This window comes from Aquarana catesbeiana, linkage group LG02, assembly GCF_042186555.1.
Source record: "Aquarana catesbeiana isolate 2022-GZ linkage group LG02, ASM4218655v1, whole genome shotgun sequence".
Taxonomy (NCBI): domain Eukaryota; kingdom Metazoa; phylum Chordata; class Amphibia; order Anura; family Ranidae; genus Aquarana; species Aquarana catesbeiana.
The window spans coordinates 383,796,964-383,810,331 of NC_133325.1; the positions used below are offsets into that span (position 1 = coordinate 383,796,964).

At 40.0% G+C, this 13,368-nt stretch overlaps 1 protein-coding gene across 1 annotated transcript in view; it reads left to right on the plus strand.

The window, feature by feature from the left end:
* DOC2B (double C2 domain beta) overlaps nt 1–13,368 on the plus strand; it is an 829,321-nt gene that overhangs the window by 238,153 nt on the left and 577,800 nt on the right. The window contains exon 2 of the mRNA XM_073615151.1: nt 4,718–4,797. Within this exon, the coding sequence (XP_073471252.1) occupies nt 4,718–4,797 (80 nt within the window). The remainder of the gene's footprint in view (nt 1–4,717; nt 4,798–13,368) is intronic.

Consider the following 13,368-nt stretch of genomic DNA (forward strand, 5'->3'; position numbering starts at 1 on the left):
CCTCTCTCTCCCTTAGAAGCAGCGGACTAGCAGAGACTGGAGAGCCGCAGACGAGTGGCTGCAGCCTGCTAGATCGAGGTGAGTGAGACAGCACTGAGCAGGGCATCTGGGCAGGCAATGGGCAAATGATGTACCAAAAAAAGCCAACCAATCGATATGCATCTTACCCTGGCTTGTCACTATATATATATATATATATATATATATATATATTATTTTTTTTTTTACACAATATATATATATATATATATATATATATATATATATATATATATATATATATATATAGTCAGGTCCATAAATATTGGGACATCGACACAATTCTAATCTTTTTGGCTCTATATACCACCACAATGGATTTGAAATGAAACTAACAAGATGCGCTTTAACTGCAGACTTTCAGCTTTAATTTGAGGGTATTTACATCCAAATCAGGTGAACAGTGTTAGGAATTACAATAGTTTGTATATGTGCCTCCCAGGGACCAAAAGTAATGGTGTATAGAGCCAAAAAGATTAAATGAATTGTGTCGATGTCCCAATATTTTTGGACCTGACTGTATATATATAGTATCTCTCAAAAGTGAGTACACCCCTTACATTTTTGTAAATACTTTATTATATCTTTTCATGTGACAACACTGAAGAAATGACACTTTGCTACAATGTAAAGTAGTGAGTGTACAGCTTGTATAACAGTGTAAATTTGCTGTCCCCTCAAAATAACTCAACACACAGCCATTAATGTCTAAACCACTGACTAAAGTGAGTACACCCCTAAGTGAAAATGTCCAAACTGGGCCCAATTAGCCATTTTCCCTCCCCGGTGCCATGTGACTGGTTAGTATTACAAGGTTTCAGGTGTGAATGAGGAGCAGGTGTGTTAAATTTGAGTGCTGCCAGTATTTCTGCCGAGGTTGAAGGGGTGGGGGATCAGCCTGTCAGTGCTCAGATGATAAGGTAGACAAAAACTCACCCAAGGTCTACCACATGGTTGTAGAATGATGAGCTGAATAACGGTGCTTAGGCTTGTTGTGTCCCAAAAACATCAAAATAGCAAGAAATGCAACTCGATTCCTTTTTCTTAAATCTTTATTGAGCACTAACAGCAGTGCAACTTCTAAAATGCTGATATGTTTTATGTATGAGCCTTCCTCATAGCATACAGGTTTACAATAAATTAAGTTTATATAGAAAAGATATCAATTGCTCCAAAAAAGGGGCGGTACAATCCAATTTAAAATCAATTAACAGTTAAAATCATGTGAGGTTGATTTCCTAGTGGAATGAACATGTCTCCAGACCTAAACCCTATTGAGTATCTGTGGGGCATCCTCAAACGGAAGGTGGAGGAGCGCAAGGTCTCCAACATCCACCAGCTCTGTGATGTCATCATGGAGGAGTGGAAGAGGACTCCAGTGGCAACCTGTGAAGCTCTGGTGAACTTCATGCCCAAGAGGGTTAAGGCAGTGCTGGAAAATAATGGTGGCCACACAAAATATTGATACTTTGGGCCCAATTTGAACATTTTCACTTAGGGGCATACTCACTTTTTATACAAGCTGTACACTCACTACTTTACATTGTAACATTGTAACAAAGTGTCATTTCTTCAGTGTTTTCACATGAAAAGATATAATAAAATATTTACAAAAATGTAAGGCCCCTTTTACACGATCGGACCGTTCAGGTCCGCCTGTCAGTTTTGACGGCGGACCTGAACGGGCGCTCCATGTTAGCCTATGGAGCGGCAGATGTCAGCGGAGACATGTCCGCTGACATCCGACTCGGTCCGATTTGCAAAAAGCAGACGGAAGGCCCTACGTCCAGATCCGTCGCTGGCGGATCGGATCGGGTAAGATCTGATGAAAACAGACATGCTGTCCGTTTTCATCCGATCCCTCCATAGGCAGCAGCGGTGCCTGACAAGCCCCTCCGCGCTCAGTGAGCAGAGAGGGACCCGTCATCCGCCAGCTCAGCGGAGATCTCCCGCTGAACTGGCAGACCGGGGTGTGCTCCATGGAAGCGGAGTCCGCCTTGTTTGAATGAGGGCTTAGGGGTGAGGGGTGTATTCAGTTTTGTGAGATACTGTACATAAAAACAAAGTTTCACTTTGCATGACATTAAAGAGTACATGTAGGTACATCTACTACCTGTTGGCTACGTTATTAAGGGAAAATGTATGCTGCCATTGCTGATATATGCTTTTAAATATGCAAGTGGATTCCATTCATAAATTATCCACTGAAGTCCGTTAGAAAAAAGAAAAGAAGTGCTCTTGTGCAAAAAGTTAATTTATACTTGTGTATCAACAAAAATCCATATTTCAGTGTGAATTGCAACATTTTCACACCCAAAAGTGCACACCCAACTCTCAAGCCACTTACCAGCTACTCTGACCCCAAGATGGGGGTCTGGCTGCACTTTATCCCAGTATCCCTATGGGATGGATGGATAGCAGGAGCCAAGATTTCAGGATGGGTTACCATACAACCAGGATGTTCAACTGTGGGCTCAGCAAAAGGGAGAGACAAAGGAGGAACTCATAGCATAGTAATTTAAAATCTAGGCTTTTTAATGAAGGTTAAAACTACTTACAAGAAGGCAGGAATAAATTTGCATATAAAACAATCAATCACATGCAGACACCCCAGCGGGTGTAATAATGTCACCGCTGTAGCTCCTCCCAGCTAGTTTTGTTTAAAAGAACATTATCAAGGGATAAAGGAGGGTACTATTACACCCGCTAGGGTGTTTGCATGTGATTGATTGTTTTATATGAGATTTTGCTCCTGCCTTCTTGTAAGATGCAGCTTAGAAGCATTTTTGCAGCTGCTTTTCTCCTGCTAGGAAAAAAGCAATTGCAAAAGCTCCAGTGTGCATGATGGCTAAATAAAAGAAGTATGAATGAGTGAATGAGCTGTTTGTATGGAAACATGATATTCATTTGTGATCATTATACTATATATACACGTGGATGAATTTTGAGAGGGGATAAGTGGGAATGCTGCACTAAAGAGTTTTACTTTATTTCAGAAGGAGATCAGCAATGGCAGCTTACATAATTCTCTTACAGATGCATTAAGATGTTTGTGTAAATGATATTGAGAGTGGTTATACATCATTGGTAAGTTCATTATGTAATTAAATAATGTCTGCAGTGGCAGTTGATGATGGCAGTTTATGAGAGGTCAGATAAGCCCCCCTGTACACCTTCCAGTTGTTTCACATTGACAGTTGATGGGAGTGGAGACAGTTGACAGGTGATGTGAATACAGATTTAACAGCATGATGTGTTGATTTATAAATAACAATAAAAAGGCAGCGCTTAGGCCTCTTTCACACTGGGGCGGCGTCGTTGGTAAAGCGCCGCCATTATTAGCGGTGCTTTACCATAGTTTTAGCGGCGGTATTTGGCCACTAGCGGGGCGGTTTTACCCCCGCTAGTGGCCGAGAAAGAGTTAAAAACTACCGCAGAGACTCTTTGATTTCAGTGGGCAAGAGTGGTGAAGGAGCAGTGTATACACCGCTCCTTCACTGCTCCGAAGATGCTGCTAGCAGGACTTTTTTTCCCGTCCTGCTAGCGCACTGCTCCAGTGTGAAAGCCCCCGGGCATTCACACTGGAGACACAGCAGTGGCTGTTTCGGGTCGGTTTACAGGCGCTATTTTTAATGCAATAGCACCTGCAAACTGCCCCAGTGTGAAAGGGGTCTAATACTGGTAGAAACAGAATCCACCAAGTAAATAGTGTGTACATTGAATACAATGTTCTAGATATAAATGTAGTCTATAAAATCATGAATCCAATTTTGATCAGGTGATGACATCTATGATGACGAAACATGTAGGGAGAAGCTAAGCTACGTGACATCACCACGCTTGATATCAGACATTTGCTGGTTGAAAACAGTCGCTTCCTATCCTCTTTTGTTGTCTAATTGACACAAATGCGATTTTACCTATGATGTTTGTACTTTGGCACTTTTTCATTAAAAGCACTTTATCAGTAATACTGCACAATGAAGTGTTTATGTTTTGCCTTTATGTGAGACTCGATACTGTATAACATCTCGGAAGGAGACATAGCCTGATCATTACAGTTACTGTGGAATCTAAGGAGCTTGACAGCTTGAAGCCCATTATTTTAAATAAAGGGTCAGTGTGTGTCCTTCTCATCAATGGTAGTTCTCCACTTTGACACCCATTGTTTGGATTATCATCACTGGACTTTGATGAATTTTTTGATTCATGATATTATGGACTACATTTATATCTAGAACATTGTATTAAATTTACACACTATTCACTTGTTGAATTTTGTTTCTGCCAGTATAAGCGCTGCATTTTTATTGTTATTTATATTATGGTTTTCCCAGGAAACTTTTTTGCCAGCTGCTTACATAAGTGATTTATTTATTAGTCCTTTAACGAGTGCAGGTATTTTGTGGTTTCTTCTATGATGTGTTTATTGCATTCTTGAATTTGAATTATCTCCAAAAATATGTTACACTCTGCTAGAAAGCTATGTTAAATCAATGGGAAATATATCAAGCTACTTTATGGTAGCTTTTATAGACTTTTTTTGTTTTTTTACTAGTTTTATTTTTATAATTATTCATTTTATTCATTATTATTTATTATTCAAGTTTTACGTTTAGTAATAAAATAATTGTACTTGATCCAAAGATAATAACTGTGTCGTTTTCTTTTTTCTTAGCCACTCTAGGGACATTGGATTTTAGCTTGCTCTACGATCATGAAAACAATGCTCTGCACTGCACAATCAATAAAGCAAAGGTACGTTCCAGTCTACTTTGCATGCAGCATCCATTGTAGGTACCAAGAGGAAGTTGTCCTCAATTAACCTCCACACAGTACTGTCCTCCTTATATGCTGTCATTAATACAAGCTCCTCTAGTTCAATCTTTCCTTCAATCCTTTTCATTGGTTATTGTCTTCATATGTCAGCACCCTTTGCCTGTTTTCATTTTCAATATATACAGTACCTACTACATGTGCTCCTGTGTCAATGTGTGCTTCTTAATTAATTCCTTGATAAAAGCTAATAGCGTTGTGTCAATGTACAAAGTAAAAAATATATGTATCAAATTATGCAAATTATTTTGATCTTAATGGGCATCAGTAAAAATAATTTAAACATAATGTAAAAACATTAAACATAAAACATAAAGTAGTATGCAAAAAAAAAATATATATATATATATATATATATATATATATACATATATATATATATATATATATATATATATATATATATATATATATATATATATATATATATATATATATATAGTGTGTATATACTGTATATGTTATTTCTATAATATTTCTATAAACCACTTCATTTACTGAGCTGCTAATAAATAAACTATAGAAAATTTGAAACAAAAAAAAATCACACTCTAAAATATAAAGGTGTACCTAAACCCAAGAACAAAATATAATGTGCAGTGGTCTCACCGACTTCCAAGGGCCTGATGGTGACTCCCAGAGCCAGGGAGAGCTGACATTTCGCCTCAGGGTGCAGGTTACTAGGCATGGTGGGTGTAGTGCAAGATAGAAGGATGGGCGCCAGTCACTTTTAAAAATGAACAAAGAGGTTTTTATTTCTCCTAACAGGAAATGTGGGAAAGAGGGTTAGGGCGCAGGACACCCTTAGGCAAATGCAATAGTAACTAGGCAGACTCCGCAGACAAAAATAGAACTAGGCAGACAGCAATACAGAAAATGGGCCTTTAAGCTGAATGCAGTGATCTGTATCTGCTGTCTCCTATGGAAACAACTTCACTCATAGTATCCCACTGTAGATCCTCAAGCTTAGCTCTCAGCTACCTGCTGGACATCTCAAGCTTCACTCACAGCTTCCCACTGTACTCTTCAAGCTTCACCCACGCTACCTGCTGGGTTTCTTGGACTCTCAGCTACCCGCTGGATCCCTCAGGCTACCTTTAAAGAGTAGCTCTAGGTAGCAGATGCAATCGGTAAGTTGACTGTTAATGCTATAAAGGAAGTATTGCAGCTGTCCTAAGATAATAAATTGAATCGATCTACCCTTACCTGAGTTTTATATAACCCATGACTACTTCAAGGTGGTGGACAGACTATTATTACATGCAATTTTACTGCACAGGCTTTTAATCATGCTCCAGTGTATGTAGGCTTGGCTAACATGAACGCATATGAAAAGACAGAGACAGAACCTGTAACCAAAGAATATAGGCTCAGATTTATGGTTTCCAAAACCTAACATTAACAAGTGAAAGGATTTAGATGGAATGGCAGTCAGTTGTCCAAGGATCACTCCACTTGGTCAAATGATAGGTTGTAACCCCTGATAGTGCATAACTGCATTAAACCCAGAGCATAGAGAAACATATCTAAAAGGCCTATATGTTGCTTTTTAATAACCTATATATCAGGGCATACAAGCTCAGTCCATAAGAATCATGATTCTCTCACAGTTTTAGGATTGCTGTTGTAATTTAGGGAAAAACTGAGTTATAAATTGGGGCATATACTGATTTTGCTGAGAAAAAGCACTCCTCTAGAAGTCAGTAATACTACTTTGACAGAATTGAGCAAACTTCCTGCAGCCACTTTTTAAACAGTCCCAGAGCTGTATTAAGAGCAAAAAATGCTAAGAATAACAGTGAGCCAATCACACATGCAGAAAGTGATATTTCTGGAGGACGTTCTGTAATAGTGCACTAAATGACCCCATAGCCATGTTTGACTGGACTTGAATGGTAATTTTTAACCTCTTTACCCCCCGGAAGGATTTACCCTCTTCATGACCAGGCCATTTTTTGCAAAATGGCACTGCGTTATTTTAACTGGCAATTGAAAGGTCGTGTGACGCTGTACCCAAACAAAATTGTTTTTATTTTTTGCACTATAAACAAAAAAAGAGTGTCAATTTTGAAAAAAAATCCTATATTTTTTACTTTCTGCTATGAAACATACCCAATAAAAAACATTAAAAAAAAACATTTCTTCATCAATTTAGTCCAATATATATTCTGCTTTATATTTTTGGTAAAAAATAATTCCAATAAGCGTATATGGATTGGTTTGCGCAAAAGTTATAGCGTCTACAAACTATGGGATTTTTTATGACATTTTTATTTATTTTTTTTAAGAGTAAAAGCGGTGATCAGTGATTTTTAGCAGGACTGCTGTAGGCAAATCGGACACCTAACTGACATTTTTGACACTCAGTGCTAAAAATATGCCCCTGTTACTGTACTAATGACACTGGCAGAGAAGAGGTTAACACCAGGGGCGATCAAAGGGTTAAGTGTTTCCCTAGGGGATGCTTTCTTACTGTGTGGGGGATGGACTAACTGTATGGACAGAGAGATTCGTGTTCCTGCTTGGCAGGAACACAAGATCTCTCTGTTCATACCTGACAGGACGGCGATCTGCCCTGTTTACATCGGCAGACCGTCGTCCTGTCTCTCTGGGGAGTGATTGTGGGTGGCCAACGGACTAGGTTAGTGCTTTTATTCTTTACACTTAGGAATGGCAATGGTGGGTATTACCAATAAAATTTCATGTCAGAGAGAACAAAATGTTAAAGTGAAACCTAAGCTTCGTTTTTTTTTTCTCATTAAAATAACAAATATGTTATATTTACCTGCTCTGTGCAGTGGTTTTGCATAGAGCAGATCCGATCCTCTTCTTCTTAGGTCCTCCGCCGACACTCCTGGTCCCTCCCTCCTTCCGAGTGCCCCGTAGCTCGCTCCTGAGACTATGCTCTGTGTGTCTATTCACACATGAAGCGCTCCCGCTCTCTCCTCATTGGCTCACTATCTGTGATTGACAGTAGCAGAAGCCAATGGCTCTGTAACCCCACTGGGGAGACTTTTCCCTCATATCCACCCATCTGACTTCAGGGCTAGAAAAAACATTGTGAAAAAATCGAAATCTAAACCACTCTACTAAATAATATTTTACCACACACAGTGCAAAGCTATAAAGGATTGAAACCCACACAATAACTTCAACCAGCTGATATTGGTAGGAAGAATAGAATTTTCTGCCGTTCTTCAAAAATAGGATTTGCTTCCCCCCCCCCCCCCCCCCGGTAGCTAGTTATTGGACTACCACATGCATGATGGCATGTTGTAAGTGTTTCCTAATATACACCAATGTATAAGGTCAATGTAAGTGCTTAATTTTCATGTGCCAATATTATAGAGAATATGGGCCTGATTAGTTACTAGGGCTTCCAATAGTATTCTTTTTTATGCATGCATATGTTTGTATATTTTACAGCTTTATTAAATTCTCTGCATTGTATACTATTTTCAGCAGCTGAGCTACTAAAACACAGAACTGGTAGCAGAGGTAGAACTATAAAGCCATGCACACGAGCGGAATGACCGACAGAAAAAGTCAGACGGAAGTTTTTCGTCGTCTATTCCGATTGTGTGTATGCCTCATCAGACTTTTTTTCCCGAAAATTCTGCCGGACCTAGAAATAGAACATGTTCTAATTAGTTCCAAAGGAACCAATTCTTATTGGAAAAACCGCTCGTCTGTATGTTGTTCCGATGGACCAAAAACGACGCATGCTCTGAAGCAAGTACGAGACAGAAGCTATTGGCTACTGGCTATTGAACTTCCTTCTTCTAGTCCCGTCGTAAGTGTTGTATGTCACCGCGTTCTGGACAGTCGGACTTTGGTCAGACTTTGGGTTGACCATGTGTAGGCAAGATCGCTTGAATGGAATTCCGTCGGAGTTCCGTCAGAGAAACCTTCGGAGTTTATTACGACGCCAAAACCGGTCGTGTGTACGCGGCATAAGAGGTTATCTGCACAAGGACCTAAGGAGAAAGGGTATAGAGTAAAAAAATAAATAAATGAAACTCAGGATCATTAGACTTACCTGTGAGGTTGGGGGCATGTGGTCTACATTTGAGGAATTTAGGTGGTTATATTTTTACCTTATATGCCACTGTTTTAAGTAATACAATATGTACAATTGGAGTGGTTGCAGCAATTAGCTGGAAATATACTGCCTGAAATATATTGGGATTAGGGTGGAAAACCGTGCCCTGGGAATACAATTTCTTATTAAATGTCCGCTGATGATATAAATGTACATTTCTGCTGATTTTAATATAAACACAGTTTTGACTACTCTTGATTTGACTGTATTGTTGATGCCTTTGAAAGTGTATTGGTCTTGGGAAAAGCACTGTTTTATCATTACGAATGCATTTTAGATCCAATTGTTAGCTTAAAATCTGTTTATTCCTTTTTTAAGCATAATATTTCTGTTTTTGTATTCAATCTAAAATTATTGAAAACTTTTACCATGCAAGCCTGTGTTACAAAAATGGTATACACATACAAAAAGGCGTATTTACAAATCAATTAAAAGTACTGCATTATAAAAGTGTACATACTATATAAACGTATAACATATAAACATAAACCATTACACGTGCATAATATAGACTGGTACTAATGCTGGTAAATAGGACGAACCAATACAAATACATATCAGGGGTGTCCAAACTAAGGCCCTCCAGCTGTTGCGGAACTACACTTCCCATGAGGCATTGTAAAACTCTGACATTCACAGACATGACTAGGCATGATGGGAGTTGTAGTTCCTTAACAACTGGAGGGCCATAGTTTGGACATCATTCGTTGGGCTTGAAAAAAGATAAACACATCACTGCCTCATATTACCAGCAAAAGTTATAGTCCGTGACATATTATTAATATTAATATTTCTGTTTTAAGTATAATAATCTTTTTTATGTATGAGTGTTAAGTGAGAAATTCACTACCATATGGCCATTAGGTGTAAAAGTTTATCAAACATTAAGAAGAAATTTAATACAAATTTGGTTTCTAAAAAAAAGTATTTGCTTTCAGTGGCAAAATTGAATGGTACGTCAAGTACTTTTTTTGGTTTTAGACACAATAGATCTTCTTGTAATGTTCATTATGTGCATTTTATAACTAGAGGTAGTTTTTTCTTCTTTGACCAAATTAGACTTTTACGGCTTGTTTTTACATGCGGCAAGAACTGCCATGTCTCTGAAAAGCAATCCAAAGTCAGTTAAACAGGAGGTGAGGAGACAACTTACTGTTTTAACCCTGTAAAATGCCACACCACTGCGGCACAATTGCATGCATTACAGGCAGTTGTAGGGCGGTATTAGCACAGCTTCATTAAGTTGAATAGATGCTATTCAAGGGGTGGTAGTATATGCTGAACACAAAATGGGGTTTAATTCCTGCTAAAGCTGTACACCCTTGTCCCCTGCAGCTTAGGCCCCTTTTACACTTGTGCGACCTGAACCCTTGTCCCCTGCAGCTTAGGCCCCTTTTACACTTGTGCGACCTGAACATTTTGCGTCTTTGACGTGACTTTGATATGCGACTTTGATTCTACTTCATCGCAACTTGAAGCAATGCCTGTGTAATCGTGAGGTCTATGGACTACTTTGAAGTTGCACAGATATGAACGGTACTCATTGGAGATTGTGGGGTACGACTTGTCATGCGACTTTGCAGTCCCAAGTCGCAGGACAAGTTGCACAAGTGTGAAAGAGGCCTTAAGGGAAAGTTGCTGGGGGGGTTACAAACATGGCTCAACCACATGCTTTAATGCCCCCTCCTAATCGCAAACAAAATATATTTATATAGTGTAAACAATTTATAAAGCTGTAAATATGGTGTTCACCAAACTTTTGCAGGTGAAATATATATTACTGTAATATAAAACACATGCAAGAAGAAGATTTACCTGTGTTCAATGCTTGGTGAATGTCATATTTACAGCTTTGTATATATTCCCCCAATGTTTCAGAAAAGGATATAATAGGAAAATAAACGTTTATCTTATTTTCCTGTTTTTTCGTGTATGTTAAAAACAACCAATATTAACATCGTGCAGAGTATGGTGCTGTAATTGTCACGGTAAAACTGCAAACATGGCCTACTGTGGGAGACCTTGATGCATGGCTGAGACTCTTAAAGGTACAACTAAAGGCAGCCTTTATATTTTTAGTGAACCATTAGCAAAGCTCAGGGAAATGGGACACATGTGCCATGCCTGGCACATGTCCTCAATAAGGTGGTGCAGCCTTTCCTAAATATGTACCCAGGATTTAGTTGTGCTAAAGCTGGCCAGAAGAGTCTGTAGCCATTTCAGGCGGTCATACACAGCCAGTGCCCGGTTGGCTGAAATTCAGCGGGAATCCACCTGCCCATAAACCACCTGATTTGTGACATGCCCACCAGGTGGAACTCGACTTTGTCAATGCTGCAGCGGCTATACATGCAGCAGAGGGCCGTCAACGAGTACCTGTGCAAATACTGTACAACTACAGGCTCAGGCCGCCTCAGCTTTTTTTCCCCAAAGCCAATGGCTGATCATTAAGGATGCATGCACTGTATTGTCACCATTTGAGGAGGCCACAAGGATGGTGAGCCAGGACAGTGCATGTATCAGTGACACAATCCCTGTTGTGTTCCTGCTGGAGCAGACTCTGCGTGGCATTATGGACAAGGCACTGGAGGCAGAGCAGCAGGAGGAAGAGGAGGACTTTCTTTCCTCTCAAGGCCCACTTTATCCAGACACCATAATTCCTATGTCACAGAACACACAGGGGGAGAGAGGGGAGGAGGATGAGGAGGAAGATTCTGATACTTTCATAGGCTTCGAAGAAGAGGAAGACATGTGCCAATCTTTAGGTGATGGCTCTCCAACCCCAGGACCCTTGGGAGATGTACGTGGCTGGGAGGAGGAAGTTCCAGATGCTGTCATTCTGAGTTACCCCAAGGAGTCTGCTTCTCAAGCCTCGGCAAATTTGAGGCACATGGGCAACCTCATGCTTTAAAGCCTGCAAAAGGACCCAAGAATATGTGGCATAAAGGAGAAGGATGATTACTGGTTGGCAACCGTCCTTGACCACCATTATAAGGGTCCCCACAGAGAGTGCAGAAGATAAAATCTCTTGAGGACACGTTAAAGAGGATTTTATTTAATGTTTTTCCTGGCTCCAGTAGGTTACAGTGTCGTGGAAAACTTTGTCTTGAGTCTTCTGTTGGTCAAGAGAGGAGCGTTTGGAGAAGGCCACCTCCTATGTGTGGCATTTCGGAATTTTTTTAGTCCTCGCCGCCCAGGGCTGTCAGCTTCCACATCCCATCGGCAGCGTCTGCATCACATGGTGGACGATTACCTTGAGATCAAAACAGAGATGGAGAGCATTTGAGCTGACGATCCACTAACTTACTGGGTCATGAGTATAGACCACTGGCCAGAACTTGCGCAGTATGCTTTTGAGTTGTTGGGCTGCCCTGCATCCAGCGTACTTTCAGAACAGGCATTCGGTGCTGCAGGAGGTTTCGTTACTGATCAAAGAACGCATCTGTCCACAGACTCTGTGGACTGTTTGACTTTTTAAAAAATAAATCAGTCCTGGATTACCAGCTATGAAGGCCCTGATGCCGATGTCACTGATTAAGTCTTTTTGGGATGTGGAATCTCTGCAGGACTTCAAGGCTGCCTAGCTTTGATGGTGTTCAAATATTTCATATGGAAGTATGTTTTTGGTATAGGTTTCATGGGCACAATTAACACCCCAAGACCCATTTTTCAGCACCTGTTTGACAGGTGCATATCATTGCAATTTTTTTTGCCTTCAACAAGATCACCTCTATAGGGTTATGGTGGGAAGGCGCCCCCGACACCCAACGAGTAATTTTTCTCCACCTCATTGACAGGTGCATATCATTGCAATTTTGTACAGCAAGGCCAATTCTTGCTTTCATCAAGAGTACATCTATAGGGTTACGTTGGAAAGGCGCCCCCAACACCCAAAGTCCAATTTTTCTGCACCTGTTTGACAGGTGCATATCATTGCAATTTTTTTTGCCTTCATCAAGAGCACCTCTATAGGGTTTATAAAATTGCATATTATTGCAATTTTTACAGCAAGGCCAATTCTCGCTTTCATCAAGATTATGTCTATAGGGTTACGGTGGGAAGGCGCCACGACACCCAAAGACCAATCTTTACGCACGGTGTTCGAAAGTTCTGGTGTAAACCGAACAGGGGTCCGTTCGGCCCATCCTTAGTGCATACCATAGTACCACATTCCATCAGATATTCGAACTGAAATAATAGCTGTAACTACAGCTTTTTATGTTAAGAAATGAAAAAGGCAGGGGTGGTTCTCCATGTTGCTACAATGAGAGATCCCAAACAAACTGGGCATTTCTAACTTTACTGTAAATCTTGTCTGTAGATAATGTCTGTGTCACAAACTTGTTAATGCTGCTTAAAAAAACATTTCTAAGATCAGTATCTGAATAGCT